At 38.9% G+C, this 25,961-nt stretch overlaps 1 protein-coding gene across 1 annotated transcript in view; it reads right to left on the bottom strand.

The window, feature by feature from the left end:
• Positions 1-6,089: 6,089 nt before the first annotated feature.
• Positions 6,090-25,961, bottom strand: part of ALKAL1 (ALK and LTK ligand 1) — a 50,000-nt gene continuing 30,128 nt past the window's right edge. Inside the window, exons 2-5 of the mRNA XM_007064109.4 lie at positions 17,123-17,176; positions 11,671-11,751; positions 9,930-10,006; positions 6,090-6,706 (exon numbers count right to left, since the gene is read on the bottom strand). Of these exons, the coding sequence (XP_007064171.1) occupies positions 9,942-10,006; positions 11,671-11,751; positions 17,123-17,176 (200 nt within the window). The 3' untranslated portion in view covers positions 6,090-6,706; positions 9,930-9,941. The remainder of the gene's footprint in view (positions 6,707-9,929; positions 10,007-11,670; positions 11,752-17,122; positions 17,177-25,961) is intronic.

Here is a 25,961-nt window from a genome sequence, read left to right as displayed (position 1 = left end):
GAACATCCACAGTTACATTTGATAGGATAAGAGAGTGTGTGTTTGTTTGTTTGTTTGTTTAAAATATGGAATAAGCCCTCATGCTTAAGAGCATAATGCAGTCATAACTGATGGGAGCTGGGAAGAAGCTTTGCCTACGATCAAGTTATAACCACTCATGTGTTTCTTGCAAGTGTTCCTCTGAAAGTCTGGTACTAGCCACTGTTGTGAACCACAAATCTGACAACTCCTATTTTCCTATAAAAGGTGTGGGTTTTATTCAGATGTCATGGTTATGTGGCAAAAGTAAGAAGTATAGTTATGTCATACTTGTATGCACCAGCTCAGAACAACTACTTGTGTATTTCAGCATCTAAGATATAAAAGAACAGGACCATTGACTCTGGAAAAAGGGACTGCTCCTCTGAGAAGAATTTGTGCAACATATAGGGAGATAGGGTCACATGTGTCCTATATAATACAAGTTTAAATACTCGATTTCCTGACACACAAAAATATGGAATATTTAATCAATGTATTTTCAAAATAATTCACACTAGGCATCTGATTGGTCTTGAAATTGTGTTACTGGTCAGATTTTCAAAGTTAGGCACATGCAATTACACATCTATGTCTGTGCTCACTTAACACACAGCGTAGGATTCACAAAGGTATTTAGGAGTTGATTTCAATGGGAGTTAGGTGCCCAAGTACCTTTGTGAATCCCATCCAGTGTGCACATCTACACTGAGTAGTTGCACTCTTTAAATATCATTGCCCCCTCCCTCACACACATTGGGAGCTGAGGATTCTCAGCACCTTGCAGAAGGCATTGAGCACCTTGAATGCAGATTTATAATATGTCCAAATTAATATGTCTAAATTAAAATTTCTAGATAATAAGTAGCTTAGATTTTAATATAATTTGATGTTTCACAGCATCCATAGACACAATCTAGAAAAAAAAATTCTGTTTAAGGTGTCAGAGGTGATTTGCTCACAGTGTTCTAGCTTATGTAATTTTAATATGTCTGACAAGACATATGTTAAAGAGATGCCAAACACAGATGGCTAAATGGGAATGACATGTCAGAGAAGGTCTTAACAACAACTAATTGACAAAATAAGAACCAAATAACTGAGTACAATTTTTTATATAATTTTTTTTATGTCTTATAGTATATGTAGATCAAGAGAGAATAAAAATAAAATAGTAGGTTGTTTGGCAAGGCAGATTTTGATATATATATATTTTAATGTTAGTAGAGAAGAGGGCCCATCATATCATTTCTTCTAATAAATTAAAATATTTCTGATAGTATGCTACCCACAAGATTGATTCTGCCCATACAACTTTGTTTGCTCAGCAGAGATTTTGTAGGGTTTGTTTGTTTGTTTTAGTTTCAAGTGCCCGGAAATCATATTTGCGTGGCAAAGTCTTCTGTGCAGTGCTGAAAGTATGATATTTCATTCCAGTTTTTAAAACTCATTCAGTTGGACCAAACATACAGAGGCGATTTTGACAAAGGAGACAACTGAAATTTTAAAAATTCATCTATGCAACAAAGACTGTGATGTCTCATTTTTAATTGAGTCACTAAAATAACATGTTGCCAATTTTTGTGGCACAGTATGACTTAGAACATGTAAAGTATATTTAGGAATGGATAGAGAATATTGTACGGTGTGGGAAACATATAACTTAGCTGTAATTCACAACTCATGTATACAACAGAAACTCTGACAGTGTGTGAATTTCAATGAAGTTTTTATTGCTTTAAGTTCACGACTGCAGTACTCGCAAGAAGCAGAACCACAAATTCCAGTCTTTTTCAACATATGGCAATAAACATCTTATTGCATTCTGCATTATATATTTCTTTTATGCTTCATATTTTTACATTCTGTGTCAGTTTTTACTACTTTACTTCTTGAATTCCTTTTGGAGCAAGGAGTTTTAATCACTTTTTGATCCTTCAATGAAAGGATCTAAGCAAGTGCAACCAATTATTTATCATTAGAGTTAGCAGTGGCACTCATCGATTAGAAATTTTCTGTCAATATTAATGTATTTTCATGGCACATTTAAGGAGTTTTCAATTTTAAACTTTTAGAACTTTTAAATACCAATACATGTTGAAGTTATAGCAATGATCTAAACCATAGCTTTTGCTAATCTGCTGTAGGAGTGGCTTAGCAGTTTAAGCAGTTTTTAGATTTAAAGTGTTTAAACTGCTCTGAGATTGAGATTCACCCAATCTAGAGCATCCTCTGAGAGGCCCTATTCACCTATTAAGATCTGTTTCAAAGTTGTGAGTAGCCCTTAAATAGGTTTTACGTGGGGCTTAGTCTTTGTGTGGCATATTTGGAGTGAATATCAAAAAAAACAAAGCTCTTTCTATTGTAAAATGGACTTCATGTAATCGGAAAGAAGAAACATTTCCCTAAAAGCCCAGATTTACAGCACCATTAATTTTAGTTTTGCCTGTATTCTGTACGTTTGTTCAGGAATCGGGATGAGTCGTGCCAACATTTACTTATGCAAAAATGTTAATTGATCACTTATGTGAAGTGGGTCTTATCTGAATAATGGGTCATAAAATGAGACCCATAGATTGTAATAAGGTAAAAATACAGTAGCTATATACTTACAATACATGTATTTCAACCATGCTATCTATCTTGTTGTTTTCCCACCATAGGATGCAATGATTAAACACAAGGCTTTGTCATCAGAGCACTGTGCAAGATTTTTTCAGAATTCCCTTGTCTTTTTAGACTGTTAAAGCCTCCCCATTACTTTGCCATATTATTTGATGCCTCTGTAATTCATATACCGCTGGCATTCATTAAGGTCAAGGTGGCCCCTGCTGTGAAGTGAATATATATACTTGTTATTAAGCAGCCAGCACACGTTTCTGTAACCTCTGGGTTATATTTCCATCCATACTTGGACTACGGCCTTTTCTTTCTGCATTCTAAAGGAACGAGGAAGTTAAAAGGACCAAAAAAAAAATCTCTATTGGTACCATCTGCCAAGATGCTCATTCCTGGGCCTTAGCTCCCTAGCATGAGATTAGCATAACTCGCACTGCTCTTATAGCATATTGACCTCTGGGGCCGTGGTAGTGGAGAAAGAGCATTAGCTGGGCCCACTAATGGATATTGATATGATCCCCTGCAGGGTACAAATGCTGTCCTCTGAACATTCCACTGAGATCCTTCCAGGCCAGGCTTGGGGGGAAAAGCTCCCTGTGGCTATGCATCTGCACTGCGTTAGCTTTTCTATATGACCTCCACGTGTTCCTACCTACTATATAGCCCCGCTGCCCACATTGTATAGCCTTTGCCTCCAGCTGCTCTATTATATTTTCGTAGTCTTTCTATGCCCTCTTTCTGCCTCTGTACTCTAGTGCCTTGCAGTGCATCATACCTCCCTGTCATTATTGGCAGCTGCTTTGATCTTACCTTAATACTTCACCATGAAGACTGATTTCTTCATCTACATACTAGCATTTGCGCAAAAGCAACCCAGTGCTTTGTTTCAGCAGTTCTCTTGGCAAATAAATGCCTGATCTCCATTTCAGCCCCTGGTAATTTTTGCTTGCTCACTTTGCCTCATAACAGTTACCTATGCCATCACCATGAAAGCTGACCGCTCCACCAAATGTTGGCTCCTCGATACACTCAGGGCAGGGATTAAAAGTGGGTGGTATCAAGCTCCAGGCCATAGAGGGAGCCTCCACACAAGAGACTGAAGCAAAAAAGGGGGGCTAATGCCTGGATGCCCCACTATTGAAAGTCCCAACTCCAGTTGATGGAACTATGTGAATCCCAGAAAGACTGTAGCAATTAAGGGCCAAACTTAAAAAGGAATGGTGTCTAAATATATCTATAAAGTATATGCATGTGGTTAGTGGTTTGTATATGCAGGCACAACCAAGACTCCTGTGGTCTTGAAAGTGTGGCCCAGCAACAGATTTTACCATCTTTGAGATTGAAAAATGCTGCATCTAAATATTTCTGGGGTGCCCTTCATGTAGCAGAATATGAGTTCAGATTTCTACTCTGATCTGTTTAGGTTTGTATCAGACAATTGGGTTGAAGGAATGTGGTAAGAAGGTGGCCACATGGGGAAGTCAGACAGTAGGTGTGTGTTTCACAGCCTGGGAAAGGCTAGGTTTAACTCCAGCTCATCACAAGATAGCAAGCTCTAAGAGTCCTAGCCCTTCAAAGGCTAACCAGAAAAAATAACCTTCTCCACACCCAAGGTTCCCAGCAAAACATGACTTACCTCAGCCAAGGCACCAGAAGAAAGCTGAAAGGCTGATTCTTAGGTTTAGTTTCTTCCTGGTCTCAGTCCTGAGGGCTCACAAGCTTATGTTTCTTCCCTCATTCAGTTCACTCACATCCTTTTTCTCTCAGCCCCAGCATCTGAGTGTGAGAAGGAGGGACTTCCCTTCTCCACATATGTTTCCACCCTCTCTTGACTACCCCTGCACTGAGAGAAGATAGCTGCGCCCTTTCCTATGGAAAGGCAATTAACCATTTCCCTGACAGTCAAGGACCAGGGTCTTTACCTCCTATCATGGGGAGGCAAAGCTTATGATTTAGTTACAGACCTTCAAATTACTATATTATTATAGGTTAGCCAAGAATGACATTAAATAGCCCAGATCAGGCTTCTTCAGCTTGAAAATAAAAAACTGCATGGGATTTTCTTTTAAATTGAATGTGTGTCTACGTGTCTGAAATGACCTTGGATATTATGCATCCAGCAGGGCTTGGGCAAGGTTTTCCTGCAGTGACTCTTCCTACCCATGGCTATGATGCAGAAACTCATGTCTGGGAGACAGTCTTTTCTCTTCTGCTCTCATGGCTTTCAGTCATATGGAGCCACTGAAAAGGAGAAAGAGGCAGCCTATGGGCCTTGCTAGCAGGGAGGTAAACAGAACGGAATGGATGCATAGAAGCTCTCCGAGAACTGTCTGGAGTGGGGAAAGGTATTCCCCATGAGCCTCTGATCTTCCCCTATTCTTTGATCCCAGAACTCCTGGGATCACTCAGTTTTCCTCCCATCCTGTCTTACTGCTCCTTGGAAAACTAGAAGAGCATGGTCCAATTTCGGTTTGGGGCAGTCTTTCTACTACTAGAGAAGGTATGTGCAGAGAAGCAAGCTCATCTGTCTCACTGAAGTGTTTCAGGGAAAAGATCATAGAATTTCATAGTTCAACGTTTCATTAATAAGAATACTGTCTCCATTATGCATCAGGTCAGGGCCTGAGCTCTTCTTCACTTTGAGAAAAGTGGGATGTGATGGTAAAAAGTTTGAGAAACAACAACAACATGAATTTATAAAGGAAGAGCAAATGTTACCTTAATTGCTGGAGCTGCTCAATCATTAAAGAAAGATGTAGTAGTTAGAGATTTTTCTAAAATATTTGAACTTGTCATATTATTGTCCAAGTTCTTACACTATGTCCAAGAGGCTTCAGAGCAGCAGCAGCAGAAGCATATATATGCAGTGTGGTATACTCTGTGTAATACAAATCTTGCTTTTCTTCGGCAGGATGGCATATTGAACTGGCCTAGTGCATTGTCCTTACTGCAGCTTGCTGTGGTGCATTGCGCTTGTTCTGGGTGGCTGCCAGCTGGGTTTGTAGGGGGTTGTTCCTTCTAAGCATGCTCCTTCTAGCACTTTTATATTGATCTCTGGCATTACTTTTGTGAAAATATTTCTACTGTTGTGGGCTGTGTCAGGATGCTATCTTTAGCCCTATACTAGGTGCCGTGTTCATTGTGCACTTTAGGTACATTCTGTACTCGCATTCACATACTTAATCACCTGCAGACTGAACGCGTAGGCAAATGTAGCTCTTAGGAAGCAAACTTTGTGAAAGTCCTATGCTGTGTAAAATCAAGGGTTAGATCTCTTAACCAAATTTTATTTCAAGTTCTCCAGCATTACATTAGTGTTCTGTTACATCTAAAGTATTATGTTATCTCTGTAGTAAGTTCCAACTCCATCCAAGGTGTCAATAAAAACAACTTAGAAACAGGTTATTTTTATATTCTTTATTCCACCAAAACTGCATTGCAGTCTTCCAGTCTTTTATAGTATTTACATTATTTGCAACTCTTTCCATAAGTGCCAGTACAAATGTAACTGATGATCATCCAGAATAGCTGTACAAATGTTCCTGAAAGCAAGGTGCATTTCTGGGAATTATTTTCTTATGCGCAATAATATATAAAGTATATATTTAACAAAGCTTCATAATATACAATATCTTCCATTGAAAGTAGAACATCCCACTTACAGCTTATTCAGATTTCAGTTACATAGACTTTTGCATTTCAAGTTAGTGCAAATAATGAAAGTAGGAGCCTGAGCAAAATGGTGTAAATACAATGGAACAAGAAAATCAACAGCAAAAACTAACCAACTCACTGCATATGATAACATTTAATTAGTATATTATTATTCTTTATATACAATATATTTAAATAATTGGCTTATTTGAGCTATAGGAAACAAATTTACAAATTAAAATAAAATAATGTTTCCTTCACACAAATATGGAATGTCCAACATATGAAAATAAAATGCATCTAGTAACAAAACAATGCTGTAAATCAAAAAGGTACAAGATGACTTTTCTATTATCTTGGGGAAGATTTCAAGGCACTTTCTCGGCAAATCAGAGTTCTCTTGTAATAGAGAGGACTGCAAGAAGAACAAACATATCTGGTTTCAGAGCTGTGCAACACTGATGTGGTCTGCTTAATCCAAATCTGTTTACAAATTACAGTTTTGTGTGAACTAAAGAAACCTCTAGATTTGAAGAAACCTTTAGATTAACTCTGTGGTGCAGGTGGATCTTGCCCCCCTGCTGTGAGCACTAATGAGTTTTGCATCTGCAAATCCTAACTAATGGTGGTAAGAGGCTTAAAAGTTAGTGGTGCATGCTGAAAGTTTCCCAATCATACTGTACAAATGCATTGGCTGCCATTTAAATCTTTATTATCGCCACTCCCAGGTACCATTGTGTACTACCTGTTCTGCAACAAACCACAGTAACTTTAATGAGACAAAACTATAAAGATTGTAATTGCAACCACGTAATCATTCTTCATATAAACTATGTTCCTAAATGCCTTACAGCGTTGTCATTTTTGTAACCAAGCTAACAGGTCACCTAGGCAATCTACACATATTGTATCACATCAGTAGACTTCTCCGTGGTCCTGAAATGGAAACAGGGGAAACCTTTGTACATCCCTTCCTGGAAAGGTTGGTGTAATACACTTTTGGAAAGAGAGCTTGGGATTTCCAAAGGAAAACCTGAGCCATAATGTACAAATACCACTCCATCCTTTTCTCCCAGGGCATGGAAAGCAGGGGGAAGAACAAGCTTGTGCTCCCCTCTATCGCAGTTGCTATTTTGGTTAAACAGAATTATCAAGGTCACTTACATCCTAAAATGGGCCTATTTTTTATGTTGCGGGGGGGAGAAGGTACTTAAATATTTGCGGTGAGGTTAGTCCTGCTGTTGGTGCCATGAAGGAACCCAAAAGGGCTCTCTCAGATGTAACACAAGGAGCAGGTCCTACATGGGAGACAGGAACAACAATAATTTTGGTTCTCTGTCAGCTGCTGCAGGGAGCACTACCTTTGACCTTATTGAGCCAGCAGGAGGAGAAGAATCAATCACACCAATTAAATCCTCAACTAATGGGGTAAGGAGAAGCACCAGTCCTGCCCACTGCTGCCAAGACAAATGGCAAGGGAGCAAGCAAAGACACCCCCATTGCATGATGGGTAGCAGGTAGGGTAGAGGAAGGTGGGTCAAACATACCCTTGCCCTTCACCCCCCTCCCCCAAGAGAAAAGCCTCAGCTGCTGTAAGGTGCTAGGGTTGGAAAAGGGGGCACAAAGAGCAGGCTCTGATCTCCCCTGCAGGAGGATAGAACATGGGAGAGGAGAGGGAGGCAAGGAAGATGTGGGACATGTTTCTACTGTCTGACTGTATTACTTTTTTCCTCTAACCTTTACTTTGTTTTTTTTAAAGAAAGCCCAAATGCATGTTAAAGAGAACATGGTGAGTGGGAAGCTGCTCACATTGCCTGCCCTTCTAACCTCCAAATCAGCTCTTCATTTTCTATCCATTTGGCAAGTGAATTAGGACAGTTGGGTCCATAAATCAGGGGCCACTTCTGATCTCCTTACCCTGATTTTTAGGATAAAGCAGAAGGCAGTAAACTTTCTGGGGAATAGGCCTGCACTGAGGCTACCGCAAACATCTTTAGCTCTATCAGTTGGAAGACCATGTGAAGAGAAGAATGGGAACATAGAACTGTCTGTGGGAATCCTGCAGAGCGAGCTGGAGGGGTAAAAAAAGACGTGGAGGAGGGAAGACGAGGCAGAAGAGAGGCGGGGAAAGCAGACCAGTGAGACATAGTGTAAGAAGGAGACAAGGAGCAGGAAAAAAAATAGAATTGAGTAGGGGGGGAAAATAAATATTGTAGAAACACACAGGAAGAAAATAAAAAACAGAGATAAACAGAAGAGAGATGTTAGGAAAGACACCTGCTTCTAGTCAGTGAAGAGACAATGGGCTAGAATCAGTGGTGTGCTGTGGCAGTGGCACAAAGCACGTTGAGATAGTGATGACTCCGGTTTAAATAAGGAAAATAAAAAATACCGGGATAAAAGAAAGAGTTGTCTCATTTCTTCTGGCACTAGAATATTGATATATTTTTCTAAGTTTCCCCCCCCCAACCAATTCCCCCCCCCCCCCCCCGCATCTTCCCATTTTCACTTGGGAATCAAATCAGCAAAGGCAGCTGCTTTTTATCCTGCTCTTCTTTCCTTGTTCCCTTTCAATTTGAACTGAGGTCTTGATACCGAAAAAAAGACACAGCTTCTTAAATCTTAAGGCTATCACTATATTTTAAAAGGAAAATGTTTTTGAAATCATGCTACCTTGTGGTAACTTCTTTGCAAGCATTGTTTGGGTGTAGTAAGAAGTGAACACCAGCAGAAGATATTTAAATAAACAAATATCCCAGCTTTTGATATTTATAAGCTATGATGACTCTAGAGTGCTTTTAACAATCAGCATGAAAAGACTGAACATTCTAAACAGCCTTCTGAGAGTCTATGTGGTTGAGTGACGTTCTTTCAAAGATGTGCATTGTTTTCTTCCTATTTATGATACTGTGCCCCATAATTAACCACAGGCAATGGATTGGTATCCAGAAAGTGTGCTGCCCAAGAGTTAATAAAGCCTCAGGCTGTATTATGTTTTCTATGCTCCCGCAAAACCTCCACTTCCATGAATGCAAACCCTCCTTCATGCTTGTTCCCAGGGGCAGATTTTGGAGTTACAGATGCACCTGAATCTGGTGCAAAGGCACAGGACGTTTTGCACTGTGCCTTTAAGGGATTCTATCCCACCTGGGATCTTCACAGATATCAGGGGAATTGTGGGTTGGGAACCAGACTTCCTGTTTTTTTCCATGGAGGAGCAAACACTGCCACATGGAAGAAAGAATCTGGAGGAAATACTGTGAGGGAGCTTCACAGATTCCCTGCCCTCCCACACCTTTCCAGGTTCCTTCTCAGATATTTCCATGGAAGTGGGTCATCTCATCCATAATTATTTAGTGCCAGAAACATCACATGGAGCCATGAGCTACTATAAGAATACTACATTGGAGCATGCATAACAGATGCAGGACAGGTCTGTACATTAATGTGCTACCTCCATGATACACCAGTAGGTGCAAAATTCAAACTGTGGCACAATAGAGCACATTAATACCAAAGCAGCAGGTTATAAACACTAGCATATTTCTGTTTGTTTTCTAGATAACAGGTGAAAGGTATCAAGCAAATCATTAGGCCATAAAGTAAACAAGGATCAGATGAAGAAAAAGGATACTTACACAGCAAACTTTCTAAGGTTGTGTACACAAAGGACTCATTGCCAACCTTGTTAATAATCTTGCACACCTTTTGTAATCTATAAAATAAAATAATTCACAACAACAATAAATAATTGGAATTGCCATGTATTCTGGGTGAACAACATTAATATTCAGAGTGGGAACCAGGTTTATGTGAACTGCACAATAAAAACATTTCTGTTTGAAATACATGAAATAATTTGTGCTAGTTGCAAAATGATACCAGTAGCTTATTACAATTTTGCTGTTCATCACACACCTATGGTACACCATTGTATTAAAAGAAGGTAGATTTTGTCTTTTGCTCCTTACAAAATCTATATAATATGAAAGAATCACATGGCTCTGTGAATTTAATAAATATACATAACGTGCAAGGCCATATATACAATCCTGTTCTGGCAGGGTTTTGGTGTCTTATGAGACAGAAGATAGTGAGGTCACAAACCAATTAAAGGGATATTATTCAATCCCTATACATTACAGGAAAGAGGAAGTAATTTTACTACAATGAACAAACTTATTATTTATTCTTTACAGGATCAGGCCTTGATTTATATATTCCCAATTCTACACAGCATAGGGATTGGAGAACTAGGGCCTAGTATTATTCAGTCAAGTTGGGACTTGGCTGTTCTGGGTTGTATGAAGGCCAGATTCTGTGAGGTACTAATGTTCGATGGGACTTGAGCTCTCAACACCTCACAAGAACTGTTCTCGACTTTTCAGAATGATGACATATGTCTGGAAGTGTGAGGTTTTGCATGACTAATAGATTTAAATGTTGTAGACAAACAGTGCTGTTGATTGCCAGTCAGTTTCTGTTTTCCTTTCAGTTTCACTAGAACAATTTCTTTGTTAAGAGTTCCATTTTCCCCCCTTTTAATACGTTATTTAGAAAAAAAAATTCTTAAACAAAGCTCTCGGATAGATTTAGCACCTGGCCTTGAAGTCCTTATTCAGGTAAACCTCCCATTGAGTTGAAATGGGAATTTTAGCTCAGTAAGGATTGTAGGACTGGGCCTGTAATCTGTCAATAGTAAAAGCAATGATTCTCTTCTTGCTGGCATTATTTTTATTTGCAAAAACCAATTGAAAATTGGGAGTTCATTGGTTTTCATTCTTTAAGGTGTGTATGTAATTACAGAAAATTCTTCTAAAAATTGGCATTTTATTGCTACCATGTATCCATTTTCCAGAGGCCTGGTTCTCTTCTCACTTACATTAGTCTTATTTAGGAGCATCTCCATTGAAGTTAATGGAATTACACTAGTGTAAAACCAATGAAAGTGAGAGACAAATCAGACCCAGTGTATTTTCCATGGTATGGCACTGGAGTGAGGACCGCTATAAGCAAAGGTTATGATCAGGCCTAGCATGGCACACATGTAGGCCTGGTTATATCAGCATAGCTACATTGGTCAGGGGGTTGAAAAAAACACGTCCCAACTAATGTAGCTATGCCAACATAGCCCCCAGTGTAGACACCACTATGTTAACAGAAGAGGCCTTCCATCCATTCAGCTAACGTCATTTGAGGAGGTGGTATTCCTGCACCAACAGAACACATGTTTTTGTTGGTGTCAGCTGCATCTACAAAACAGAGGTATGCTGGCATAGTCTACATAGTAAAGACATACCCTTGGGAGGCAAAACAAGCATGTTTATAGACGGAAAAACACTGCTGTTAGAGCTAAAAATCATTTCATCTGTTACTTACATGCTGGTGTTGAACAGTCCCTTGTGTTGTGATAGAGCCGATGGAAATGCTTACTGCACTCAGCTGAGAATGAGACTGGCCCTGTTGGATCGCAAATAGCAGTTAGCGACAAAAGGAAATGTCTGAGTATTTCAAAGCCTGTTTGATAGCTGGTACATGTGTATATAAATCCCCCTGCTCCAACATTCTTCTGGATGAAACACAATCTTCAGAAACAGATCTGTGTTTGCCTAAGACATCACAGGTTGAAAAAAGCAAGTCTGAGCCATCTCACAACTGCTAATGTTTTACAGCCTTAATACAATTATGCTTAATCTGTTAATACAATTTAAACAGTTACATTGTAATCTGATTATGATGCCACAAGATAACAGAAAGGTGTTATGTAAATTGGTGTGGAGGTAGTGAGAAATTTTAAATTGCAAAGTCAAAATATTTTTATCATTAAATTTTCCCTTATTTCCTTTTTTTCTATTTAACACATTATCTCACCGTAATGAGGTCCTATCATACATTCTTTCACTGATATGATCATGGTCTATGTGTCAGGAATACAGTCCTTTGAAAGTGAAACAGCTCTTTGTCTTGAAGTCCCAGAAATAAGTCCAAAGCCAGGAGTAAATTTTCCAATAAAGTAAAAAATAAAATTGTGTAGCTACCACAGTGCCCACTTAGCTCAATATACAGTAGTCTAACGCGGAAGGAATAAATATGATGTAGTTCATTGTTTGGCTGCTATAATTTTTATCTCTAAAGAAGCAGCATTTTAAACAAAGTTCCCAAGTCCAGCAAAGCTAAAGTAATTAGACTACAACTTCAGTTTGCTTTAGATGCTGCATGGAGACTTTTTGATTCTATGTAAGGATTTGTTTTATTAAACTGTTTTAATAAGATAGCAACTTGCAGGATTGGCCCCATAGTGCCTCTTGCAAAGTATTATGCATCCTCAACCACTCACTGTGTTTCAGAGTTAGGCTCAAAGGAAAGTAACTGGTTTGCCTCTGCTATTTTGGATCCATGACATCTTCCTAGCTGTGCTTCCTAGTCTGGGCATACGGTCAGTGTCTTCTGTTTGCATGGCACAAATATGCTAAAACTGAGGAGGACTTCAGAACTTGGCTCAAGAGTTAAAGAAAGTGAAACAAAATAGCCCAAAAGTAGCTAATAAGCCAGGAAGTCAGATGAAGGTGGTAGGAATACCTGGAAAAATAGTTATTTTTCCCCCACACATGTGAGATGAAACAGAAGTAAAATCTTTAAAATTGATTGTTATATTAGGGAACATCTGGGGTTTTAAATTTAACCCTTATTTTGTTTAATGTGTTTATTGTCCAAGAATCTTACATACAGTACTTATTCAACATTTAAATTGATCATAATCTCTTGGCATATTTGATGTGTAGAATATTTTTTCTTAATTTGGAAGCATATGGACTATGGAAAAATTTGATTATTTTTCCGCATCCCGACCCCTTCATAAATTTAGGATGCCCTAAAACTAACAATGAATGTCTGTAAAATGGCTTGTGTTGTTTACAGTGATGCAAACAGGATTATAATTTGGAATAATAGGATGAAATTAAGACATTGAAAATGTAGACTAAATTTCAAGAAAAATGTACTGATGGTGAGATCTACTAAAGTTATGGAATAGTCTTTCAAGGGAAGTGGCCCCATTACTTGAGACCTTTAAAATGTATATTGGGAACATTACAAAATATACCATAGGGAATAATCCTGGGCTACATGAATAGACTACGTGATCTACGGGCTAATCCAGCTTTCCCTATTCATGCAAGGAATTCTTACTGAGGTAAACAGTCTGACTAATTTCATTGGGATTACTCATATAGAAATGGACTTATATGATTAAGGGCTTCAGGATCAGGCCTTATTTAGGTCTTTATCCATCGCTAACTTCTGTATTCTGGTCATATGTTCTATAGTATTCATGGATATTTTTCACTATCATTTTTGACTAATGTACTCTGTTTTAGGTATGATTTCTATTCCATCTAAGTTCTTATACTGTACCCACTTCAGTATTTGAGCAGTTAATGTTAAACAATATGACTAATATCAGTCTAGTGACATTTTCTTTTTTCGCTCCCCAAAAGAGAACTCTTATGAGTGTTTTTAGTTGTTGTTTTTAAAATAAATAAAACGGGTGTATTACGCACTGCTACACAGGAAAGCAAAGTCGAAGACTTTTGCTGGTGGTGGTTTTATGTGTGTTTGTTTTTGTTTTTTTAATGTGTACTGGCCAGGGGTCAAGTTTGCAGTCACTCTTAGTTCCTTCAACAGTGAATTCTAAAACTGGGGATCAGGCACTAGAAAACCCTTCTCTCCTCTCACACATGCTTTACTCAAAGTAGACAATTCTACCATTCCTGAGAAGAGTCAAAAGTGAAGGAGCTTCCACAGGGTGAGACAATACTTTATGTAACCTGAGCCCCATCATTTAGAGCCTTAAAAATATGGACCAAGACCTTCTATTTGACCCATTGTTCTATAGGAAACTAGTAAAGTACAGGATCATGTGCTGGTTCCATTCTGTATTTCTGAGATGTGCTACTACGTTCCACACCATTTGTAATTTTATCAGGACTCATGTTTTCAAGCCCAGGTACACTGTCTTGCAATAAACCAGTTAGGAAGTAACAATGGCGTATATGATCAAGGCCATGTCTTTATTGGTTTCTAAAGCCTCAGGTGATAGAGTAGATTCTGTGCAGATGCAACTGTGCAAAAATCCACAGTCATCAAGAACTCTAGAATGAACCTTAAACTGTGCTTAGCTTGAAGATTTGTGGACATTTGACCCTGAGTGAAGGAGACAGCACTGAGGTAGCAAGCTCTGTGAAGCATTGCCTTTTGCCTCTAAATATCGCTTTGAAATATCCAGGAAAAATATGTTCAAAACCAATTTTTATTTTTAAAGAAATCTCTCAATGATGTAGGAAAAAGTCAGAGGTGAATTTACAGAGGCATATGAAAGAGTTAGAAGGAGAGGCTGAATGGTTAGGGAAGATTCTGCTGAATTTTGCCTTTAGTCCATTGGTAGAAGAACTTCAGAATCTGAAGACATTTTAGCAGATGGAAATGGATTTCCACTGAAAAAGGGAGGACTTTGGCATAGAGGAACAGGATAAGATAAAAAAAATCATGTTATTAAACCAACTCTGAAGGTGATTAAGGAGGCTTGAAATGACTGAAAGCTTAGAGGGGTTAAAGAGAAGGGAAAGAGGGGGAGAGAACGAGAAGGAGCTTTCTGCTTTTCAGTGTTATTGTTTTATTTAGAAATAAAAAATCACTTGATTTGTGTTTTGAGTATATGCATTTTAAGTAATTCAGGCCACCCTTCCTTTTTTTTGTATTTTCTCCTATCTTGGAAAACAGTACCCACGATACACCAAGGCAACTCACTTCTCAACATCAGTAGTATCCAGAACACTTGAACAACCCAAGAGACATTGAAAGTTAAAGCTGCTGGAAGCAGGCCCTGTCCAGGAGGAGTAAAATTGTAATCTCACTCCACTAAATCTTTCAGCAAAGAGGTAGATACGGGTTCATAGTTTAAGAACAACTAAGGAAGAATTAGTAAAAGGAAATTTGGTTATCAGTTGAATGTACATTCTTCTATTCAGCCAAAAAAAGCTTAGAACAGCTGGAGTCCTTTACACCACAATAGTGGCACTTGGGAACTACAGGACTTTTAATCTCATTATATTTCTCTTTGTCTCTTTCTCCTACTCTTCCCCCTCCTTCCTCCCATATTTTCAGTCCACCCTGCTGCCCCTCTATCTCCTTCGACCCTTGCAAAGAATCCTCTATATCACCTAGTTGAGTTACTTTCCACTTTGGCTGGAGCTACATCTCATCCCTCTGCTACCTGGGGTCATATCTCCTGCTCCTCCTTACCCTCCAGGACTTCCTCATCTCCCTGTCTCCTCTCCAGTCTCCTCTTTGCCACTCTTCCCTGCCCTAAGCTGCATCTCATTCTCCTCCCCACAGGCCTGGGGCTTCTCTCCAGCTTCCTTTTTCATTTGGTTGCTGCTACTTCCCCTCCAACCTCCTGTTCCTCTCTCCTGTTCCAGTTCTCTTGTTCCCAAGTCCTCTATGCCCCATAATATTCAGGAGCACTCTTCTACAGGTCTCTCACCATCACCACTCATCTGATATTCTCCTACCCCTTAATTCCTGAACATGGTGGGGAGGAGAGACTGGAGAGGAGTTTGGCAGGTTTTCAAGCTTTGAAATTGAAACCAGTGTTTGTTTTTTTAACCATTTTATACATATACATTTTAAACAATGAATGATTCTTATGATTTTTATTTGATTTAATCTTTTTCATTTCCTAAATGTCTACTTATTTTTGCTCTTTAAAATAAACTTTGATATTGACACATCAATCATGGTCCTGTGTGTGACTGAACATAATAAGAACAGAGAGAGAGGCACTTCACTTTTAGGCTGATGAGTGACAGAGAATTGCCTATAAATAAGCTTGGCAGAATCCTTTTTTTATTTTTATTTTTTATAATTTTGACAGAAAATATTGATGTTTATTTTTAAGCATTTTTTTTAGATTTGGATTGATTTAAATGTTCAGTTACATAAAATTATGGGGTAGCCACAATTATTTAATGACAGTAGACAATGAAATTCAAAACGTTTAAGCTTTACAATCTGTTAAAACACAAATTGTCAACATCACATGTCAAAATGTACACACTTAAATCAACAAATTATACCTGCTTTTACTACTCATTTGCTAGTCCTTTTGTAATAAGCCTAATTCAGAAGTCTAAATCACTGCATTTTGATTCTAATAACTTCTCAGGTAGCATTTTCCCTACTTTGCCTATTTGCAATTCAATTATCATCGTTGGAAATATTTTGTCATCAGTTTGTGTGTATCGTGACATTGATGTTTACTAACATTTAATCAATAAAAAATTAATCTTTCTGAGCCTACCTATAAATAATAAACATAGCCTAGAAACAGCCATAATACTAATGAAGTTGAAAATAAGAACAGTAAGATAGCTCTGACATAACTTTATGGTCAAGGACAGAATAGGGTAAAATTAGAGATGAACTCAAGGTGAGTTTTCAAAAAATCATCAAGAGAAAGCAGATGTGATTTACATTCATGTATACCTCATTTTCCTCATATCAAATTGCAAATGGCTATCTGATATATATATATTTTGCAGTATATGGATATATTCAGTTCATCAATAGCACTGGCAAGCTGTTAATTTAAATCCAGTGAGATTATGGGGACTGAACTCCCTTAGTCTCTTTTGAAAATTCCAGCCTTAATTTAATTTCACAAATGTTAAATTCAGAACCAGACATTAAGAATGATATTAGCTATGTAACTAGTTTTTCATGTCTGTTTAGAATATAATCATGTACATGAATTAAAGCAAAGAGTTGTCCTTACCTGTAAAGTGTTTTATGAACTTGTCTTTTAAATTGGAATCTCTTGGAAATATTTCTGAAGAAAAAAAAATTATACAGATGATACTTTTATTACAATAAGCTAAGAATAATGTGCACACAAATATGCTATACACGCACACAATAACCTCCCATATTGGTAAACATTTTCAGTTTCATAGATATGATATAGTTTATTAAATTAGATTCAATATTTTTTCCAAATAATTCATAGGTCAATCGATTAATGCCAGAAGGGACCATTACAATCTTCTAGTATGACCTCCTGCATCAAACAGGCCATAGAATTTCACCCAGTAATTCCTGTATTAATTAAATCCATATCTTTTAGTAGACCTAGACCATATTTTTTAGAAAGACCACAATCCGATGAAGTGAGCTGTAGCTCATGAAAGCTTATGCTCAGATAAATTTGTTAGTCTCTAAGGTGCCACAAGTACTCCTTTTCTTTTTGCGAATACAGATTAACACAGCTGCTACTCTGAAACCAATCTAAACACAGGAATGCTGTGCTAGACCGTAAGTACTCAGGTACCAGAGTGACTGGGGCCATATAAAAAAACTAGACAGCCGAATACAGTATCTTGTTCTACAGATACCTAGAACTTCTGGCTTCGGAGAAAGGGGGAAACACTCAGTAATACACCTAAAACATGATTAAATTCCTATTAAAGTAAATGGAGCTTTTCCCCTGATGTCAGTAGGAGTTAGATCTTGCCCCTTCTCCAACATCTATTCCTTATAACTCTGCATCATTCAATTTACACTTTAAATATCATTGTATCAGATAGTAAATACTTGGATCATAAAATACATGCTAATAAGTAGACAAATTAGGAGTTAAGATTATGGACTTGTCACTAAACACGTATAGGCACTATAAGCTGTTTCCTTCTTGTTTATATAGTGTTAAAGTCTCTGTATTCTTCTGCTGCTCTCTACCCAGTTCCCAGAGACAAACAATAGGAAATGGCTCTACCTGAATTTTTTTAATATTATCAGCAATGAATCCAGCTCTGGTCTGAATTAACTCCCATTCAACTAAAGATAGAAAGCAAGTTCCCTTTCATAGATTGGAAGACAGCAGTAATCTGCCAAAATAAATTGTTAGTGACTCTGGGCAGGGATTTTGGTTTGGGGTTTCTTTTGGCTGGGGGAGGGGGCAGAGATGAGGAGAGACTGTATTTTTTAGGTTGTAATTTTCAAAGAAATTTATGTCCCCTAATCCTACTGAATTTCGGTGAGACTTGGGCATCTAACTCCCATAGGCACCCTGGAAAATCCCAGCCTGATCTGACATGGATTTCATTCGGTAGCCAATTCATTTCTTCCCCAGCACACTGAAGTTATTTTCATGAAATTTCAGGGGATTTAAAATTACTCTCAGTGAAATGTGAAAAAGGCCTTTACTTTCATTTCACTAGAATATTCCCAGAAAGTGAACACACACACACACACACACAAGCCATAAACACAGCTGAAATTAATTTGTATTAAAAATGTGAATAGTCACAGATTTTTTTGGTAGCATTTTACCAGCTGCACCTGCTAACATGAGCAGCTCTACCTGAAACTAACTGGTAGCACTAGAGGAGCAACAGTAACTTGCACTCTGAAGCCGTTCTCAATTTAAAGGAAACATGACCAGACTATGAGGCTAACAATGAGAGCCAGCATGATGGTACTATTGTTAAGAGAGTCAATTCTCATCTTTTTAGTTGAGTCTTCTCAGTTTTAAAAGCAGGCATGTTTTCAGAATTACCGACACTAAAGATCAACAAATTCTACCAAGATTTAAAGGACTACAAAAAAAAAAAGCCATATTCCCAAAGGACTTTAAATTAAGAGAAACCAATGGCAGCCATTGCTTGATAGACTGTATACGATGGACCCAACAACAGAAGCCAGAAGCAGAATCTTGACACAGAGTAAGCTTCCAAAAGTTGGTGTAAAATTCCCAAGATAAGAGCCCTGTGCTACTTTAGCCAGGCTTGCAACCAGCTCTTTTTAACAGTTTTAGTAACATTTCACATGGTACGCATCACCTATTAAAGGATGCTCACATAGCAAGGTAAATTGCTTAGATGCATAATCATTTCATGAAGGGAAAACAGCATGTGTAGTAGAAATGAGCTATATTTGCAAAGTTTTGCTTAAATTATGCTTCCTATGGAGCTGCACTGGGCATAAATACAGCAGAATAGTATCTTATGTGTGGAAGATGCAAAGGAAATTTTTATATGGGTAAGCAGCATATATATTTTATTCTTTGAACATGAAGAGAATGTGGCATAGGGAGGTCAAATACAATCACAGTACTATTTAAACACCACAAATATATGGGTATAGGATACTAAGCCATGTATGTACTCATATAGAACATACATGATACAACATATTGTGCATAGATTTATAATCTTGCATGTCCCCTTTATATTGATAGGCAAAGTTACAAGTTAATTATAATGACATGTACTTGTATTATATAAGCAAGAGTTCCATCCCTAGTATAATCCCAATTAATAATCATAAGAAATCTTCTTTACTCAGGGATTTCTTCCTTGGTTCCAGTGGGATCTCTCATCTTGGATGTCTAGCCTCCTTTGGATAATTAAGCACAACAGGGGCAAATCCTGCCCCTCCTTTCCCCCTCCACAGGTGGTGATAGTCATGAAAATTACTAAGGCTGGAATAGTGGTGCTAGAACTGTTCTACAATTGCTCTGATGCCTGGGGCAGGAATGATGGTTTTATGGTTAAAGTATCAGAGGGGGATTGAGAGCTAGGCTTTTCCTTGACTCTAACCCACAGATTTTGTGCATGACTTTGCTTCTGTCTCCCTTCTCATTCTTTGTCTTGCCTAGATATACTGTAAGCTCACGAGGTCATGAACTGTTTTCTACTCCGTTTGAACTGTACTTAGCTTAATGGGGCCCTGGGCCTTGGCTGGGCCTCTCTGTGCTACTTTACTCCATTATTCTCTTCCTACAACAAAACAAGTGACTCCATGTTCACTTTCTGCATTCCAAGGTCTGGGTTATATGTAAGCAGGGGAATGGTCCTGCTATTGTGGGGAACTTTCCTGGCTTCTGCACTACCCCGGTGAAGTGGGCTAGAGAAAGGATCTGAGTCCTCGCTCCCACTTCCTTTACCCAGAGGCCTCCCTGCCCTTGAGGACTCCCCTTCCACAATCCTGTCTGGCACAGTCCTTGTAACCCCGACAAGGCTGGGTCCAGGCTTGCTGAGGGGCTCAACCCCCAACCCTGCTGTGGTCACCTAGGACAGGGGCTAGGGTGTCCCCACTCTGGGGTACTCTCTCTGCACTGGGCACCTCCCTGACCCACTGACCATTTCATACAATTTAAAGCAAACACAAGTTGTTTAATTAACAATTAATTTTAAAAAAGAACAAGGAAAAATGGGAAAGGTTAAAGGAAAACACATCACCCCACTCTGTGGCATGGAACATCAAAAACAGTGTCTCTGGAATGTCAGGGCAGTTCACAGTCTGTTCCTTGTAGGTCCCAGGCCTTCTTCTCAGGCCCTGGCTGTGCTGCAGGGATGCTGTGGGTTGGACACTTGCTCTGGTGGTGGCCACACACCTCCGGGCTTTGGGTGGTGGGACCCTTCTTCCCAGCATCAGCCCCCCGTCGGGTTAAGATTGCCCTCCAAGTCGGGCCTGCAAGGACCCCTGGCTGGGGAGGGGGCCTTTCTGCGCTGGGCCCTTTGCCCAAGGTCTCCCCTTGGCTGGCCCCAGTTGCTCACCACACCTGGCTCTGTGGCTGCGGCTCTGCTCCCAGCACAGGATCTGATCTCCCTGGGCTGCTTCTGTGACTCTGCTCCCAACTCTGACCTGCTTCCTGGGCTGCTTTTCTGGACGCTCTGGATCTGGCATGGCTCTGCTCCACAGCTCAGCTTGGGCCCCTGCTTTCTCCTTAGCTCGGCCCCACTCTGTCTGACTCAGGCAATTCCACCTGACACGGAGGATAGGACCTCTTTGGCCTCCTGACTCCCCAATTAGCCTGCCTGCCCTGTCTATCAGGCTGATCTGGAGCATTGGCCTCTCCCCTTTTGGTACTGGGAGCTAGCCAACAAAAACACCCCACTGAATGTTAGTAAGAGGACAACCCCTTACATATAGAACATTACATTGTGCAAGCTTCTAGTGATCATTACTGTACAGCATTTACTTTTGCAAATATTGTGTAAGTGGTCTTAAATAAATTATTTTTCAAGCAGAAAGCAAGGGGTATTTCATTCTGGTTCTATGACCAAACATTTTCGTGCAAAGCTGTTTTGTTTCATCCTATTTCTCAGGAGAAATGCCTGAAAAGGTGGGTTTTATTTTGTGGTTCTATTGGAGCCAAATTAATTCCATTGCTAAGGAACAGTTTGGAACAGATCCTGCACTATGTTTTAGTAGTATTTTTTCTATTAGTCTAGGTTAGAGGTACTTAGACTTTGTGTAACTGAGAGAGGCAATGACATCTTGTCAGGAGCCCAATGGATACACTTACCTTGCCTATAGGAACATACTTTTCATGGATTTTACACAAATTCCCAGAATCATCACTTCTATCTTTGAATCCCTCCATTGAAATATTTAGCATTATCTCTGCTTACTCCTCTGTGAATGGTAATCTTACAAAATATACATTTAAGAATATCTGCCTTAAAAAAGAACCAAATGTTTATAAGTCAGCTCTGGACTTATTTCCACATATTTGGACTTCAAATTATTTTACAACTATGGTATTTTAAGCTCTACGTAAGCTCTTTTTTTGTGTATTTTCCTGGCACCAGTACTGCAGCTAGAGAATGAGAATCTGGCTCTTCCGCTATAAACCTTGATGCTCAGTCATCCCAAATCACATTTTGGCATGTACGCCATAAATCCAAGCAATATTTTCTCCAAAAAATTATTTCAATTCAAGATACTGTTTATTTTGTTGTATTTGTTGTTGTTACTGTTTAACTAAAAAGGGGGAGGGGGTAAAAAAAAAGATTTTGCAAAGCTCTTGTCCTTAGTGTGGACTGTGCTTGTTTGTTGGTTTAGGAACAAACTTTAAAATGGCCAAGAAGATATTCTGATTTGAAACATACTGGAACACGCTCAATAGGAAAATTCAGTAGCATTCTTTGTCACAACAGAAATTCCCCATTCATTTCTATGGGGCTTTTCTTCAGCAAAACCATCCCATAATGTCTAAGAAGCCCATAGATAGCCGATTAAGACAATATTACAATGCCAAGATGAAACAAAGTTATTGTGAGATTGTCTAGATCTTGCTACACCCAGTTTAAACAAATTTATATAAATAGAAAGTGTTACAATGCTAAAAGCAAAAACAAAATATTGCCAATGCAAGTTAATTAGTCAAATCATTCACTGTGACAATTTAGAGGAATATTTCCCCACCCATTATTTTGGAAATCCTGCAGACTGGTGGTGACCAAAGGGAAATGCATAGTCCAGTACTTGCTGGACTCTATTCAGCCCTATGTGCCAAAACCCAGTTTCGACATCATATTTGGCCTGGAAAGTTCTGGCAGAATATCATACACTGTGGGAACTGTCACCTTTTCAGTTCCTGACACAATGGCTATGGAGGTATGGAGCACCTCAGTTTGCCTCACAAATTAATGCACAGCTTATTCGGGCAGTATTGCAACTCTAAGATACACCTCTTCACACATTCTTGCATTCCTTGCAGACTGTTGCTAGGATTGTATTTTGAGTTTGTTACTGAGAAATTATATTTACATACTAGGTGCATTGTGCTTTCATTTACATACTAGGTGCATTGTGCTTTCATTGTACAATATCACAGTGTTCACTTTCCTTAATGATAGCTTCTGGGTCTAGTTCACTCTGGGGAATCATGTTGCCCAGTGTCCCACTTTGCAAATGGGCTGAAATCATCTTCCTGGAGCAAGTGTATACATGAAGGTATAGAGCTCCCTGAAATATGATGGCTGCTAAATGAGAAAATATTCATCTCAACTGTCTAGTTCAATACTTGTAAATCAATCCATCCATGTTGGCTCCCAGATCTATTTCAGTCTTTGTTCTATTTTTGAGCTTCTCTCTTTCTTTCTCCAGATACAATCTAATTGGTGCAACTAATAAATGCATAGTTAACTGGGTAGATTTCCTGCCCTCCCCCCCTCCCCCAATAAAAAAAACCACCTCGTATATATATGGTGTGTAGATCATATACACACCATATATATCATTATATCAATATATATCACTGATTCCATCAGCCTAAGTGAAATATCTATTTTTGTTTAAGAGGAGGCACTGTATATATCTTGTGTTAAGAAACATGCACAACTCTCATTGTCTGAAGGGTTATTTTGAGGGTTTAGTATGTGTATTATGTTTTATGGGGGATTAGTGGAAAATGATTTGACACTCAGTAGGGATGTTACACCCAGAGAAGATCTCCCTCCCATGAGTAGTACAAATCTGTTTGAAATTCAAAACTGACAATGCACTGCATTGTAGTGTAATGAAGATTTAAGGACGTTAACTAATGTTTTGTCACTTGCTAAGGATGGTCTATTACCGGTGACACCACAAGTGAAAATGGATTGGATGGTTTCATCTTAGTACAGGACTCAAAATAAATCAATAATAAAACAAGCCAAAAAACACTGTCTGCTCAATAGAATATCATGAACTTATATACCACTGCCCTCTACTGAATGGAATATGCCAGACATGCTCAGGCATATCATTCCTCTCTGCTATTTGAGCTAACTGAGCTGTTAATTTAATTCACCATGTAAAGGCCACTCCTATAGCTCTCCAAATAAAAGTCTGTTTTGGGGAATGAAAGCTGTGAGTCAAGTGTAGTGACTAATTCACAATGAAGCATTTGACTAATTTATTTTCCTTTTCTACTTACGCAATATCTTTGAACACAGCACCAGCCTAGTGGTTTTATTTGCTGTACAACAAATCTGTATTCAGTATTTTTACTCTAGTTGTAGAGAATATTCAAAATGTAAACTGTGATAGTTGGTTGCGATTTGTCAGCCAAGCCACACGGCACTGTTCCCTTATTAGATGAGTGCATTTATGATCTGCCTATTCATTTGTCCAAATTTTAAATTTTGCTTCTGTATATACTCAAGCTAGTGAATTTGCAATTCACTTTTTGTGATTTTTTTTCTGAATAAAATTTTCTGATGTTCACAGAAAGTGAGCTTCAAAGGGGGTATGAACATGGCCAAGAAAACGCTATTAAATGTTGAAGGTAGAACATTTTATACACTATTCTCCCAGCTTTAGTTAGGAGCACTATTGTGGTATTACATGAACACATACACACGCACATACAAACGCCAATAGATAGTCCCAGAATGTCTTTATTCAGTAACAAGTTATTAAAAAGCCAAAGACTAGAAGAGTAGGGGCATGATGTGAGTCAGGATTGGAGTGTAGCAGTGTCTGCAATTTAGCCTGACAATGCTTTCCTGCACTATGGCTGATTCATGCTAGTATATCAGTCACTTGCTGACATGAGCTCTACATTTATATATAAATACCATCCTGGTATATTTTTAGAGGCAGTGCAAGAGGGCACAAAGGGAGCACCAGTTTCTTCAGTCTTCATCCTTCACCTCCATCACACACACCCCTGCAGCACAGGGTTCCAGCCATTTGCACCAATGCCAAGTTCTGCAAAGGCCCCAAAAATAGCGGAGGGAAGAAGTGGAGGTATTGTCACCGTTTCTCCTTTTTTCTCCTTTCCATCTGAATACTAGGTGGTAAAATGAGGGTTCTGCAAGGTTCTGGATGTGGAGGGAAGGAGAGGATAGTTCAGATGAGGCATTGTCTGATCTGCTGAGAACTTCGCTCTACTGCCTGAAAATTTCCCACTGAATGTTATTGCTATTCAGAGCAGCATTCACTCTTAATTAGCAAGAGCCCCACAAGGAGCAAAGCCACTTGTGGACAAGTAATGCTGTCTAGAGAGGATCAAGATGGGGTAAAGCACAGAGGGCCTGTCTCTCTGCAGGGATATCTCCAGTTTCCTCTTGGACATGAGAACATATCCTGGTTCTCATTGTACAGCCCCAAATTCTTCCCCTACAGGGTTTGATGCCTTAGAATCTTCACACAGGAAGCTATTTCTGAGTTTATGGAATGAATTTCCTTCTCCCACGATCTTCATGCAGAAGGGGACACTATAGCCATTATTCTTAAAAGAGTTACTTGCTTTGTTTATCCTTTTTTTCAGTCACCTAACTATGGATAGTTTCTGAATTAAACACTGTTATTTGTTGCTAACGTGCAATAAAAATATAGTTGACTAGAGCTGCACAAGAATCACATGAGATTAAACTTGAAATGCCCAAATAACAACACTTCCTCCCAATGTACCATAGTCCATGTTTGTTTCATAAATAGCACCCTGCTAAATCATCTGTCTTTTATGATGTCCTTTGTGGATATGTTTTACAACTCTAAATGACTGATAGTTATTAACATACCAGCCATTGGCTCCAGGCACATAGAATTCTTCCCTCTCTAACGTTAAATAAGTCTGTTGAAGAAGACGCTCTTCAGTCTCCCACAAGAGGAGAGAAGCACAAGTGCTGCTTTTACAGGATGTATATGCAACCATTTGCGTGAGAAATTACACTTACCATGGTGCCCCATATTCTACTGTGACAGCTGTTCCTGCATAGCAGAGTTCCAAGTCCTAGAGTTTTGATTTGTGGAGTTTCCTTTTTGTTCTTCTGTTGGAGGGGTGTGTGGGAAAGTTGGGTTTCCCCTCCTGTCCAAGAGGCAGGGACTTCAGTCCCTTT

This window comes from Chelonia mydas, chromosome 2 (assembly GCF_015237465.2).
Source record: "Chelonia mydas isolate rCheMyd1 chromosome 2, rCheMyd1.pri.v2, whole genome shotgun sequence".
NCBI classification, from domain to species: domain Eukaryota; kingdom Metazoa; phylum Chordata; order Testudines; family Cheloniidae; genus Chelonia; species Chelonia mydas.
The sequence above is the reverse complement of the archived record's forward strand: the minus strand, read 5'-3'. Positions and strand labels throughout refer to the sequence as shown.